The sequence below is a fragment of the Triticum aestivum genome, unplaced genomic scaffold (assembly GCF_018294505.1).
Source record: "Triticum aestivum cultivar Chinese Spring unplaced genomic scaffold, IWGSC CS RefSeq v2.1 scaffold53766, whole genome shotgun sequence".
NCBI lineage: Eukaryota > Viridiplantae > Streptophyta > Magnoliopsida > Poales > Poaceae > Triticum > Triticum aestivum.
In genome coordinates, this window is record NW_025228384.1 from 41,186 (window position 1) to 53,135 (window position 11,950).

General features: G+C 46.4%; 1 protein-coding gene across 1 annotated transcript; it reads left to right on the forward strand.

Moving 5' to 3' along the window:
• The first annotated feature begins 1,482 nt into the window (after window positions 1-1,482).
• Window positions 1,483-11,244, forward strand: LOC123174131 (uncharacterized). Its single transcript, XM_044589989.1, has 3 exons — window positions 1,483-3,357; window positions 3,464-3,656; window positions 11,024-11,244. Exons 1-3 carry the CDS (start codon window positions 1,483-1,485, stop codon window positions 11,242-11,244), a joined length of 2,289 nt encoding a protein of 762 aa, XP_044445924.1.
• The last annotated feature ends 706 nt before the right edge of the window (window positions 11,245-11,950 follow it).

Sequence of the window (11,950 nt, forward strand, 5' to 3'; positions counted from 1 at the left end):
TCTGTTCTTCTCCATGTACATGGATCAGCAGTAGAGGCCAAGTATATACTCCCTCTGCCCAGAATATAAGAATGTTTTTGACACTATGCTAGTGTTAAAAACGTTCTTATATTATGGGATGGAGGGAGTACTTGACTGAACTCCACTCTTCGTGTACAAAGAGCCATGTCGCCTTCTAGCCGCTGCAGCATGGGAGGACGGCTGGGTCGCGTGACCCTCCAGCTGGTGGATCCATGGTGGCTGACCATCGAGCTCGAGGCAGAGAAGCTTAGGGTAGCCGTGGCGAGATCCATGCCAGCCAACCGGGCGAAGAGAAGGTCGTCGGGGAGGGCCACATCGGCAAGGTCCGGTCACCCAACGACCTGCAGAGCAACGATGATCTCCACGAGCTATAGGTCGACGGCGTGCTCCATGCCCTACGATGGGGTACGGTGACCATGGCGGTGGCCACAAATCCTCATGCTCGCCTCGATCTCCATGACACACCCCGAATGCCGAAGGCAGCAACGACCTCGACGAAATTGTGGCCTCCATCCGGCAGCGGCTCGTGGGTAGGAGGGCAGGCGGCGTCGCCTCGGATGGCGGCGGGGAGCAGCGTTGCTTTTGGATAGGTGGCTTCGCGAGGACAGCCGCGGCCCGCGGGGAAGCGCCCCGATCCAACCCTGCGCGTCGACGAGCACCTCCTCAGCCGCCGCCAAGCCTATCCTTCTCCTCCCTGATTCCCCAAGATGTGCCGCCGCCCCGGTCCTGTTGTTTCCGTATATTGTGCCATTTTTCCTCGTACCTAAACTGATGCGGGCAAGCGGATGGCAGAGTTTTCGTCCGCCCTTTAAAATTGCTAAACACATTTTTAATGAGGATTATTGTTTTCTTTATGGTTAGACCTAAATGAGTGGATTCGATCATGTGGCTCTAATTACTCCGGATTATTATGTGTACACTGAGCGGGGTGCAGTTAGAAAAGAAAATGTTTGCTTGTTTAATACTCCTTTCGTTCCTTGATATAAGGTGTATATATTTTTGAGAAAAAATCCGAAATATAAGGTGTATTGCGTTTCACCACTCGTTTAGATAGTTTTTTTTAGGGATTTGATAACATTTCCTTATATAAGGCAAGCTTCTCTATTTTCTCATGTCAACTAGTCAGGTATAATCTCGTCCAAAACTTGTGAAATTTTCCGTCCACATATGTTTTTTAATTTTCATGTCAAAAACTATACACCCTATATTTAGAAACAGAGTAGATAGATATTACCCTAAAAAAAGTATATCGATAGATAAATATAGATATAGAAAAAAGAAAAAAAGAAAAGAAGAAAAGAAGATTCTGGCTCATACCAGACGCGTTGTGTCCTATGTGCCCATACCAGACGCGTTGCGTTGTAGTCTTTCTCCACCGGCAGTCTCTCAATCGTCTTGTGCTGTCATCCCACGCCACCGAACCCTAGATCCGCCGCCGCCCAACCGCAGAAAGTGAGGCCGATGCCGTGGCCCTCGGCTGCCGCCGGACACCAGGAATCGCAGCCGATGCCGTCAGATCCGGGAGAGCGCAGGGGTCTGTTCTCGTGCTTGTTCAGCGAGTGCGACGCTCCCCCCTTGGACAAATCGAATTTGGACGCCGATCTCCTGGAGCTCCTCCTCGACTTGCACGAGGAGGCTTTCGGCCGGCTGCCCGTCCATGACATGCCGGTGGAAGCCGCCGACCAGTTGGCCGTATCCATGCGCGAAGGCGGCCTCTGCCTCGGCCTCCTCGACCCCGTCACCAACATCATCCTCAACACCGTCGCCCTCCTCCCGCGCGACTTCGGGGACATGGCAAAGCCCGACAGGAGGAGGTCCAAGAGGCTGGCCGCCGGCAGGGTGCAACCCAGTGACTACAGCAGCTGGAACACCAGCTGGGTTTTGCCATCCTCCGGCAGGGTTACCTGTGGGCCGTCCACCCGCAGGGCTACATGGTACTCTATTGCTGGGGCGTCCCGCCAGGCTCTCATCAGATTCATGGTTGGCTCCTTCGGATGCCTCAGCGAAGAACAGGCCACCCGCTACCTCCACTGGGCACTTGCCGATCTCGCCCTCACAGTCCAGCTGGTCGAGCACGATCTACACGCTGCTGCTGTTTCACCACCCGACCCTGCCTCTGAAAGGACGCAAGCCGCCTTCAAGTACGCCGCAAGCTGTGGGCGGCGGCACCCTGCGCCTGATGACCTGGTGCGGCTCCAGGCGTCGCCCCTGCCCAAACAGTGCCTCCGCGACTCCGCCCCCTTGCTCGAGAAGGGAGGGCGCAAGCTCAGCGTCGATGATGTCATTGCCATCATGGATTTGCTGCGATACCAGGTCGGTGCCCCCTTGGATCTTCAGTTCAGCTTGCGGCCAAGCGGAAGAGAGCTACTTGTCTACTGCCGGGACCTCAAGGCCGATGAAGGGAGACTAGACATTTCCAACACCACAAGCTCCGTTGGCTTCAAAATGTTCACCATCAATGTCGAGCGTCATGGAGACCACTTCGCGGCCCTGCGGTCTCCTCACGAGCACAGATCCATGATCTCATCCTGTTTGCAGAAGGTCGTGAAAACCGCCAAAGCACACTTCGGCTCTGCGGTCATGATCTGTTCTGGCGATGCCTGCGAATACACTGGGTCTCTCAGGATGAGGCTCCACGACATGATCCACGGCTTCTATCTCAAAGTCTTCGCCATGCTGCCCTCTACGTGGCTCCACCTCATCCCCCACATCCTATTCGCTGGCCACTGCTATGGCCCCATGGACCCTGTCTCCAACATCATCATCAACTCCATTTGCCACCACATACTGCGCCCGCTCCCATCGTCAGCTGACTACAAAGTAGAGGTGTATGACATCCTCGACACCCTCTCTATGCTTCGTGTGGAGGTCCGTTCCTTGGAAGGCCTCACTGCCCTCGTCCGAGCAAGCTCCGAGTCCCAATGCTCGACGCAGCGGGCGATGGAGCACCTCTCCTGCAAACGCTGTGACCTGTCCCAGGAGACGCACACCTCGCTGCAGTTTACTGACGCAGCCGCAGCCGCTCGACACCCACAACATGCTGAGCTGGGATCATTCTTCGCTTCCCTGGCGCCTGACAGGCTCATTGACCTGCGGCTCTTGCTGGCCACTAGCGCCGATGGCAGGATCTCCTTTGAGTCTCTTGGGGAAATAATATCCACTCTCAAACAAAGTGCACTGCTGTTGGTGGCTCCCGTATCTTCCAATGCGGCTGAACTGTGCAACGAGGCTAAGGAGACTCTGCTACAAAAGAGGTCATGTTATAACGAGATGAAGTTATTCATCCGCGCTGAGCTTGCGCAAGTGCTGAAGAAATATGCCTTTGAGCATCCTCTGGTACATGGCTTTGTTTGTGTCCATTGTTTCTTTCTTGGGTACATACTACATTCTTAACATATCTCTTTCAGGTGCCTCATTTGACCTTTGCTGTTTCTTGTTTTAGGAACCAAAATATGAGCCAAGTGTTATCTGTGGTTTGGTGGCGGCTCCCAGATCCCTAGACAGGCTTTCCTATCATGTTAATTTTGTGGCTGCTTCTGAATCTGATAACCAACTCTTCTTTGCCGAAATAAATGAGCCATTTCCTGACCCGCCAAAACCAAATTTCTGCTGCCCTCTACCCCTGACATCTACTGGTAAGTCCCCACTCCTTCTAGTTAGCATGAGCAGCCATGTAGGTTTGAAACATTAACGAAAGGATTTTTAATTTTATGTTTCATCGAAAAGCCTTTTGATTTCCATTAAGGCCCATTCGTCTTTTCAATCTTACGATGCTTTGTCGTTTCGTCCAATCAAAGAGAGAAACATTAAAATATTCTACTATAGCTTCCATACAGAAGACCTTATATAGGGCACTGCATGCACCGGATTTTCTCTTTTCAGCAGCCTGTTCCTCGCATTTTAATTCTACGCCATTTTTCATATATGAGATTGAGATGATACAACAACTTAACGGCTATGTATACACCCATTTTCGACATGCTTGTGAATCGGCCATGAGAGACCAGTGTTTATTTGGAATAACTAGTTTATGGTCCAAGGTTTTTGAGTCGCCGAGTCAAGCCAAGTCGCCGAGGCTGCGGCTAGTGGCTTGCTGGCTTGAGTCAGCGACTTGGCTTGATTAGTCACCCCAAGTCGCCATGGCACAACAGTACATAGAGCAGCAGAGAACATAGATATACAGCAGCAGCAGAGCACGTATACAGCAGAGAAAATATACTACATCTAAGCAGAGCAAATATAGAGCCCACCCTGCGCTCTCTTTCATATACTACATCTAAGCAGGGCACATATAGAGCCCACCTTGCGCTCTCTTTCCTTCAGTCCTCCTCCTTCCCCAGTCCCCACATATACATCAGCAGCAAGCCACTCAAGCCAGCAAGCCAGCGAGTCGCGCGACTGATCGCACCAAGTCGCCGGCGAGCCACGCGAGTCGCGCGACTCGCTCCCTGAGTCAAGTCGCCTGCGCGAGCCAGCCACGCAGCGACGACTCGGCGATTAGTCGGCGACTCAAAAACAGAGTTATGGTCATTCAGATTTTCAGTCAAAAAACTGAGTTTTCCAAGCATGGTATGCATTGTCCTGTGAATATACCTCAAGAAGGCAACCACGGCACTTGATTTGATTAAATTGTAGAGTCCATTGAGTGTTTTATTTATTTATTTTGGCAAACATAGTCTGAATGAGAAATCATTAATCATGGGGCCGACTGGAACGAATCATGATGTATCAATTATATGAACTGGTATAGACAAACATATGGGCAAAACATCCACTGCAAACATTAGAAACTCTTGCCTGAAAGTATAGTTTCTTTGAATTAGTGAAAGCGTAGTAGATCTTCAGTATGCCCTTCTGCAATGCCACCAACAGGCCATCCATCAGTGCAAGTGCTCAGGCACCAGCAGGGCATTCATCAGTGTCAGGTGCTCAGCCACCAGCTCATTCACAAAGAAATCCAGCTTCTTATTTACCCTATGAACATGCCTCTCTATCACCACCTTCCACTCAACCTTCTCTGGTCACTTTGGTTGTCATATTTTGCATAAACCCTGGGATGTGTCACATTTCACTTCACACCATCGTCTAGATTGTGCACTATGATCAGGTTCTGGTATTTTACCTACTTGAATCATTTACCCTAGAGTATGTCTGTCTACCTATGCAGCACTTATCACTCAGGATGCAATTGGACACGCCTGCGGCCTGTCCACAATGTTCGGCATTAGCTAATCGCAGGATTAGTATCAGCCGCGTCTGCCTGCTATTGTCCAGCAGACAGATGCAGCTGCTGCTTTCCGTACCACTGATTGTTGTACATGCACTCAGGCTGGTTCACGCCAGCTTTTCATACTGGCTGTTGGTGCTATGCGGACACTGCTGTTGGACGCCCAGACTTAGAAATATGTTGCTAGCTCATGTAAACATGCTGGCTCTTGTACTGAACTAGGGCTTTCAGATAATGTAAACATGCATAGCTTGTACAGGTTAATAGCCAAAGACCAAAGTACATTTTAGCATAATAAGCACATGACACGAGCCTTGTCTTCCTTTTAAAAAGAATATTTTTAGAATTAGATTGATGCATACACTTGTCAACTTCTTCAGACTGTACTTCACCACTTGTTTGCATATATTTTGCTAATCATGTTCATCACACATCTGACAACTAAATAGTACTACTACTCCTGTCTGAATTCCTTGCCTATTAGCTGCAAAAATAAAAGGGAATTTCTTGCCAACTAAGGTCAGGTTCCTTCCAACAATTCAGAGTAATGGTAATACAAAAGAGTCTCATGCCCCTTCAGGAGTTCTGATTAGCTAAAGTATAGTACCAACTTCAATATTTCAGCATAATAAGCATACATCATAATTCTGATTAGCTAAAGTACAATACCAACTTCATTGTGGCATCCTCTTTTCTTGACAGATCTTCCTCTCTGCTTCTTGATTCTGCACACAGCAGATCATGTGAAAGTTTTAATCTAAAGTTGTTGTATAAACCATTCCGGTAAAAAGGAAACCATGTATCATGTAAAGTACATAAACTACAGTATATACAAACAACTCCTTGCAGTATATAAAACTATCAAGTACACATACGTCTATGTGCATAGTAGTAGGTCTCTTCAGAATTTAGAATGTGACAAGAATAAACACGTACTGTCTCAGGTAGTGTTACTTGTTACAGCCGCAAGAATGCTTCTTTAGTATGAAAATCAGCTTACCCATACCGAGTTTAATATTAGCAGTGCATCGTCGTCATCTTCTGCCCCTGCCGCGTCTGTATTCACATCTGAGAATGTTTGCTACAGAGGCAGTTGTGTAGGAAAAACGTACCGCAGGCAGTTGTGTAATGATGCCCTAACGACCATGCACTCCCCTTCGACTGTGACAAAGAAGAGATGGTGTTTCCTTCGTTGCATTTGCTTGCTTGGTAGAACAGCTGCTAGGTTGTTTGTAGGCATGTGGGACAAAAAGCATTCCTTAAGAAAGTAAATGTCACAATGTGCAGGAATGGAGACTTGCTTATTGTCAACTTATCAAGCAATCTCCGTCGTCAATTTTAGTGGTAGGTATAGGTCTGAAGGATTCAATCAGCAGATTTTAACCAATCCTGGAGGCAACTCAACGCCTCCAAATTGTCGCTCTTCAGCCTGGTTCTATGGTCGCTAATGACCATTCCACCTGAATGCCAACTCAGACGCCACTGTTTATGTGGAAATCTCACAATTTTTGTTGTTGGCAAGCTCATGACTCCACTGTTTCTTTTTTTTATGTCCTTTATCATTTTCCATTTTTTGCCCTCATTTTTTCTTTCCTCTCCCATTTATCTTCTATTTTCTTCTGTTCTAGATCTGTGTTGATCCTGTTTGCCCTTTCTTCTTGTAGCTGAATCTCCCGCCTCTTCCTTTTCTTTTCATTCTTCCTCTTTTTCTTGGTCTTGCAGTCCTCGCCTTCCGGCTCTGCATCAACCCCAGCTTGGTCTTTTCAGCAGCGCCATCCAGCTGATGTTGCGGCTCTTCCCTCTTCTTTTTCTTTCCATTATTCTTCTCTTCTGGCTCAGCATGAAGCCATCAATCCCCAGGTGGGTCTTCTCAGTGACTGTGTCCAGCTGCTGCTGCAGTTCTTCCCTCCTTTTCTTTCCATTCTTCCTGTCTTCCTTGGTCTTGAGAGTATCCTGAGAAGAAATCTAAAGCAGAATAACATTGGTTTAGTTTGACTTAGAGCAGAAAAAGAAACATTCATAACTAGGAGAGAACAAATACTAAGATGCAAAATCATGAGACAAGCAGACCTGGCCCTTCTTTATGTGATTGCCACAGTCCTTACCTTCCGCCATACAGCTGCTGCAGCTGCAGCTCTCCCGTATCACTCTGAGAGAATATGAAACATGGTATATACTCAAAAAATAAAGGACCAATTTTAGAGGGGCTGTAGCTGTACTATATGTTCAACTTGACAGTAATGAGACATCAATCTGAGTGTTTTGCGGCTTATTAACGTAAGAAACCACATGTACAGTCAGTCTATTAAAGTGTGCTGCAGCTTAATACTAATAAGAGAGTGCTCAATATGCAGTCAGTTTATTGAAGTGCGCTGCAGTTTATTAATATGAGCTAAGGGTGAAACCGTTTGGATTTGGACAGATAATGCCCATACCGTATCCTATTCCACATTTTTCTTTGGATTCAGAAGCGATGCAGTTACGGAAACGAATATGGAATACGCCGGATAATAGCGGAAACAGACACGGTATGGTTATGGAGCGGCGGCGGACTGGAAGCGGAAAAAAATAATTGGACAAAAACAGCAACAAATGATACATCAAAGCATTAATACAGCTAACAGTTCCATCTAGCCATTCCAAAACAAAACATAAATTTAGTCCTGGTCCTCCGCCGGCCATATATAGCCAATGGCCTACACTTGCTGAATTATCGTTGCACTTGAAGATGATGCCTCACACGCAAGTGATTCCAAAACAAATGGGTTCCATACTTCCATTACAGGCTTAGACTCGAGCTGTATAGTGACATGTGTTGATCGTGTGTAATTGTGTAGCATATCCTATTCCGAATTCGGTTTTGGTATCCGATATCCGGTTCCGTATCCGACCGGATAGGTAAATCCTTGTCCCATATCCTGTAAATCTGGATTCGAAACCGGATTCAGACGGAAATTATCCGATCTTTTTCACCCTTATTCCGTGCCAACAATCTGCAGTTTATTTCCATTCTCAGGTTCTTGGTTGCTAGCTGCAACTGAAGTGCATTAATAAGTTCCAGTCTTCTAAGTAAACTGACAGTAGGAATGGTGGATGTTCTAAGGCCGCAATTACTGACAGTAGGAATTGACAGCCTTCTAAGTTCCAGCCTTCTATTAGGGATTTTATCCTATTTTTTCTAAGAGAGAGGCTATTTCTTATTTATGTTATCAAAGTACTCTAGTGGCTTCATTGAAGAATCAACACTATTTGGAAAGAACTGAGCACATCACATTGAATCAGAGCATACTGATAGTAAATCACACTAAGCATAGGTGGGAGAGAGGATCAGAGTTGTACCTTCTCATCATCTCTCGTCGGATTCTTGTCCTCCTCCGCCGACTTCTTGTGCTCGTCCACCGCAGCACCGGACATCTTGCTCAACGGGCGGGGACGAGCAGGGAGCAGGGTTGGCGCCGGCGGAGAGCGCATGCGGAGACGAGCGGGACGCCGGCCTGGCTGTGGCGAACGGCGGTGTGCCCTATCGGCTGGCTTGCATTGTTGCTTCGTTGGGATTTCCTCCCGTTAGCAGGCTATGCAGGCCAAGCAGGCTAGGCAGGACAAGTCCGCTTCATTTTTGCGGCTCATCCGCAAGGCTGTTTGGGTGTTTTTTGCGGCGCGGGCGACGTGGGCTCGTGGATGTCTGCGTCCGCCTTCATCCTGACTAATCACTGATGTCCACTTCATGTCTGAATGAGCTCCATCCACCTTTCTTTTATGGTCACTTCAGTTATGTTTTGCATGCACATTCACTGCCTTTTCACTTTTCAGCATTCTGTTCCTTGCATTTTAATGGGTACGCCATTTTCTATATATAAGATGATACATCAACCTAACATAACGGCTATGCATACACCCATTTTCGACATACTTGTGGACCAGCCATCAGGGTAATAGGTTAAGATCAGCGTTCATTTGGAATAATTAGTTTATGGTCATTCAGATACATCAAGAAGGCAACCGTGATACTTAATTTGATTAAACTGAGGATTCCATTGGGTGGTCTTTTATTTTGGCAAACACGATGGCCCTGCAATTGTTTGATTCAGGTTCTTCTCCCCATTCTGGCCCCTTGTCCACCAGCAAGCATCGCCTCCTCTCCCATGTCCGCTCCAGGCATCTCCTCCTCTTGATGTCTTCTGCAGCAGGCTTCTCCTAGCCCACCACATTGGCTCCAGCACACCTCTAGCTGCCCTGTTTGAAATAGAGTAAAAGGCATCATAAGTCTTGAAACTATTGGTGATGTGTCAGTTTAGTCCTATAGCTTCGATACTGCAGCTTTGGGTCCTAAAACTATTGGAGGCGTGTCAGTTTAGTCCTATAACTTCAAAACATCTGTTTTTGGTCCCAAACTGTTGGAGGATGTGTCAATTTAGTCCTATAACTTTGAAACTGCAGTTTTGGGTCCCAAAACTATGCAAGTTTGTTCATCCCAGGTCCTGAGCTTGCATGGCCAACGTCCATGGTGCATTTTTTTTAAAAGAGCAGTTTATACGTGTTTACTTCCCCAAGTGTAGTTCATATGCTTCAACGTCGCAGTGTGCACGCCCTCCACTCGCGTGCCCATGAGCTACTAGGCAACCTTGCTAAGAGGTTTTGGCACGGCTGCTTGGGAGATCCCGAGCCAGTCGGCATGGAGGACGACATCCATCTCCATGGGCGCGGCCGCCGGAGAGACACCGAGCCAATCGGGATGGAGGACGACATCCCACCCTCTCTCTCTCTCTCTCTCTCTCTCATGACATTATCCTTGCCCTGATACCCTTGCCATAGAGCTGGTTGTGCATGTTGTCGTTTGGGCACGAGCATGGCCATAGATGGGAAATAGTCACTGCCGCGGGACAGCGCGGAAGTTAACCTGGTGGGTCCATGGGGTCAACGTGGCAACAATTCAAGCATCTCCAAGCGACACGGCGGTGGGTCAATGCTGACATGCAAGCTTAGGACCTGAGATGAACAAACTTACATAGTTTTGGGACCAAAAACTACAGTTTCAAAGTTATAGGACTAAACTGGCACACCTCCAATAGTTTTAGGACCTAAAACTGCAGTTTCGGAGTTATAGGACTAAATTGACACTCCCCCAATAGTTTTAGGACTTGTGATGCATTTTACTCTTTGAAATATCAGTATCTTTCTCCAGATCGACGAGTGCATATTCTTTCGGATTTGCAACCCAGTTTACAGTCCTGCCCTGATTGCACACCTGTTTATCATATGGAATGGTGATGTACAAGTTGATAGTAATCTCCAATCTCCAGTCTTTCCTGCAATAGAAGCCATAGACACATTGAATAGAAAACAAACACAAGGACCTATCCGCATCGATGTCAGGTCCCATTTATTCCTTTTAAAAGGCCATGTGCTCATACTTATATACACAAGTGCCAGCGAAATTTCTGTGCACACCTCTGAATCCTGATACATATCATGTGCATATGACATGCTACCGATTGGTGCGGCTTGAATGTAGCAATTCTGACCGAACTCAAGACATTTCTGTGCTTGTGCTGCTGAACGTGTGTAAAATATTTTAACATCTGAAGATGTTCTGGGGATACACTTTCTCTACCAACCTTTCTTTTCGTGTCAAGAACGGTTGTTAAACAGTCATTGTTTTATTGTCTGCTTAGTGAAACCAATGCAAATAGACAGGGTTTGCCAAACATTTCACCTTGAAGAATAGCTGTTATGTTGTGATTGATACATAATGATCAGTTTTGATTTTGGTGACAGGTCGTTGCTACTATGGAGAGGGGTCTGCGAGGAAGATTGTGTATCCAGATTCATCAGAACTTCTTGAGTGTAATATTGATATTACAGACTATGGAACGGTGCACGCGGATGGATTGTTGGACCCAGATTTCATCTTGGATTTTAGGAGAGACGTGCAGTTTGCAGAGGATCTGAGGAAGTACTGTGAAGAACAAAAGGCTGATGAGTATGAATTAATATGAATTCCAACAGCTGGAGAAGGGAACGAGTATGAATTAGGTCTTGAGCCTTATTAAGCCTGATGTAGAAATACTCCATATATTATGTAGTAGTATGTGCTATACTCATTTATTTATGGGAGCCGCTAGGGATCAAACTACAATTAGACCAGTGAATGGTGGTACAATCCACATGCATGGTGTGTTTGATTGCTTCATTAAAGGGTGCCCCACATTTGTTACGGGATTTTCCCACTAATTACGTCTAATCAGTTTCCTAGTAACTACTCCCTCCGTCCGGAAATACTTGTCGGAAAAATGCATAAAAATGAACGTATCTAGAACTAAAATACGTCTAGATACATCCATTTCTCCGACGAGTATTTCCGGACGGAGGGAGTGCTTGTGATTTGCTTCCAACAAACAAATATTAAAAATATATTTATTTTTGCAGATGCTTTTCTTTGCAGCGCAACATGTTTTTCTTTTTTGAAACTTGTGATTTGCTTCCAACAGACAAATATAAAAAGAAGAAAAAAAATTGCAGATGCAAAATTTTCAGGGTAAGGTTGCATGGAAACATTCCTTTTTATCTATGAAAGCATTGTTGCTCTGGAAACATATAATTCGATAGTGATACAAATCATTTTATTTTTCTATCTACGGAAGCATTATTTCCATGATACGGTAGCATTTTTTAGTTGCTTTGGAAGCATTACTTGGTGTACCA

Excerpts from the sequence above, each read along its gene's own strand:
- LOC123174131 (XM_044589989.1), top strand. The coding sequence starts at position 1,483 with ATGCCGTGGCCCTCGGCTGCCGCCGGACACCAGGAATCGCAGCCGATG. Across the intron at positions 3,358-3,463 it reads ATGCCTTTGAGCATCCTCTG|GAACCAAAATATGAGCCAAG; the intron begins GTACATGGCTTT and ends TTCTTGTTTTAG. Across the intron at positions 3,657-11,023 it reads TCTACCCCTGACATCTACTG|GTCGTTGCTACTATGGAGAG; the intron begins GTAAGTCCCCAC and ends TTTTGGTGACAG.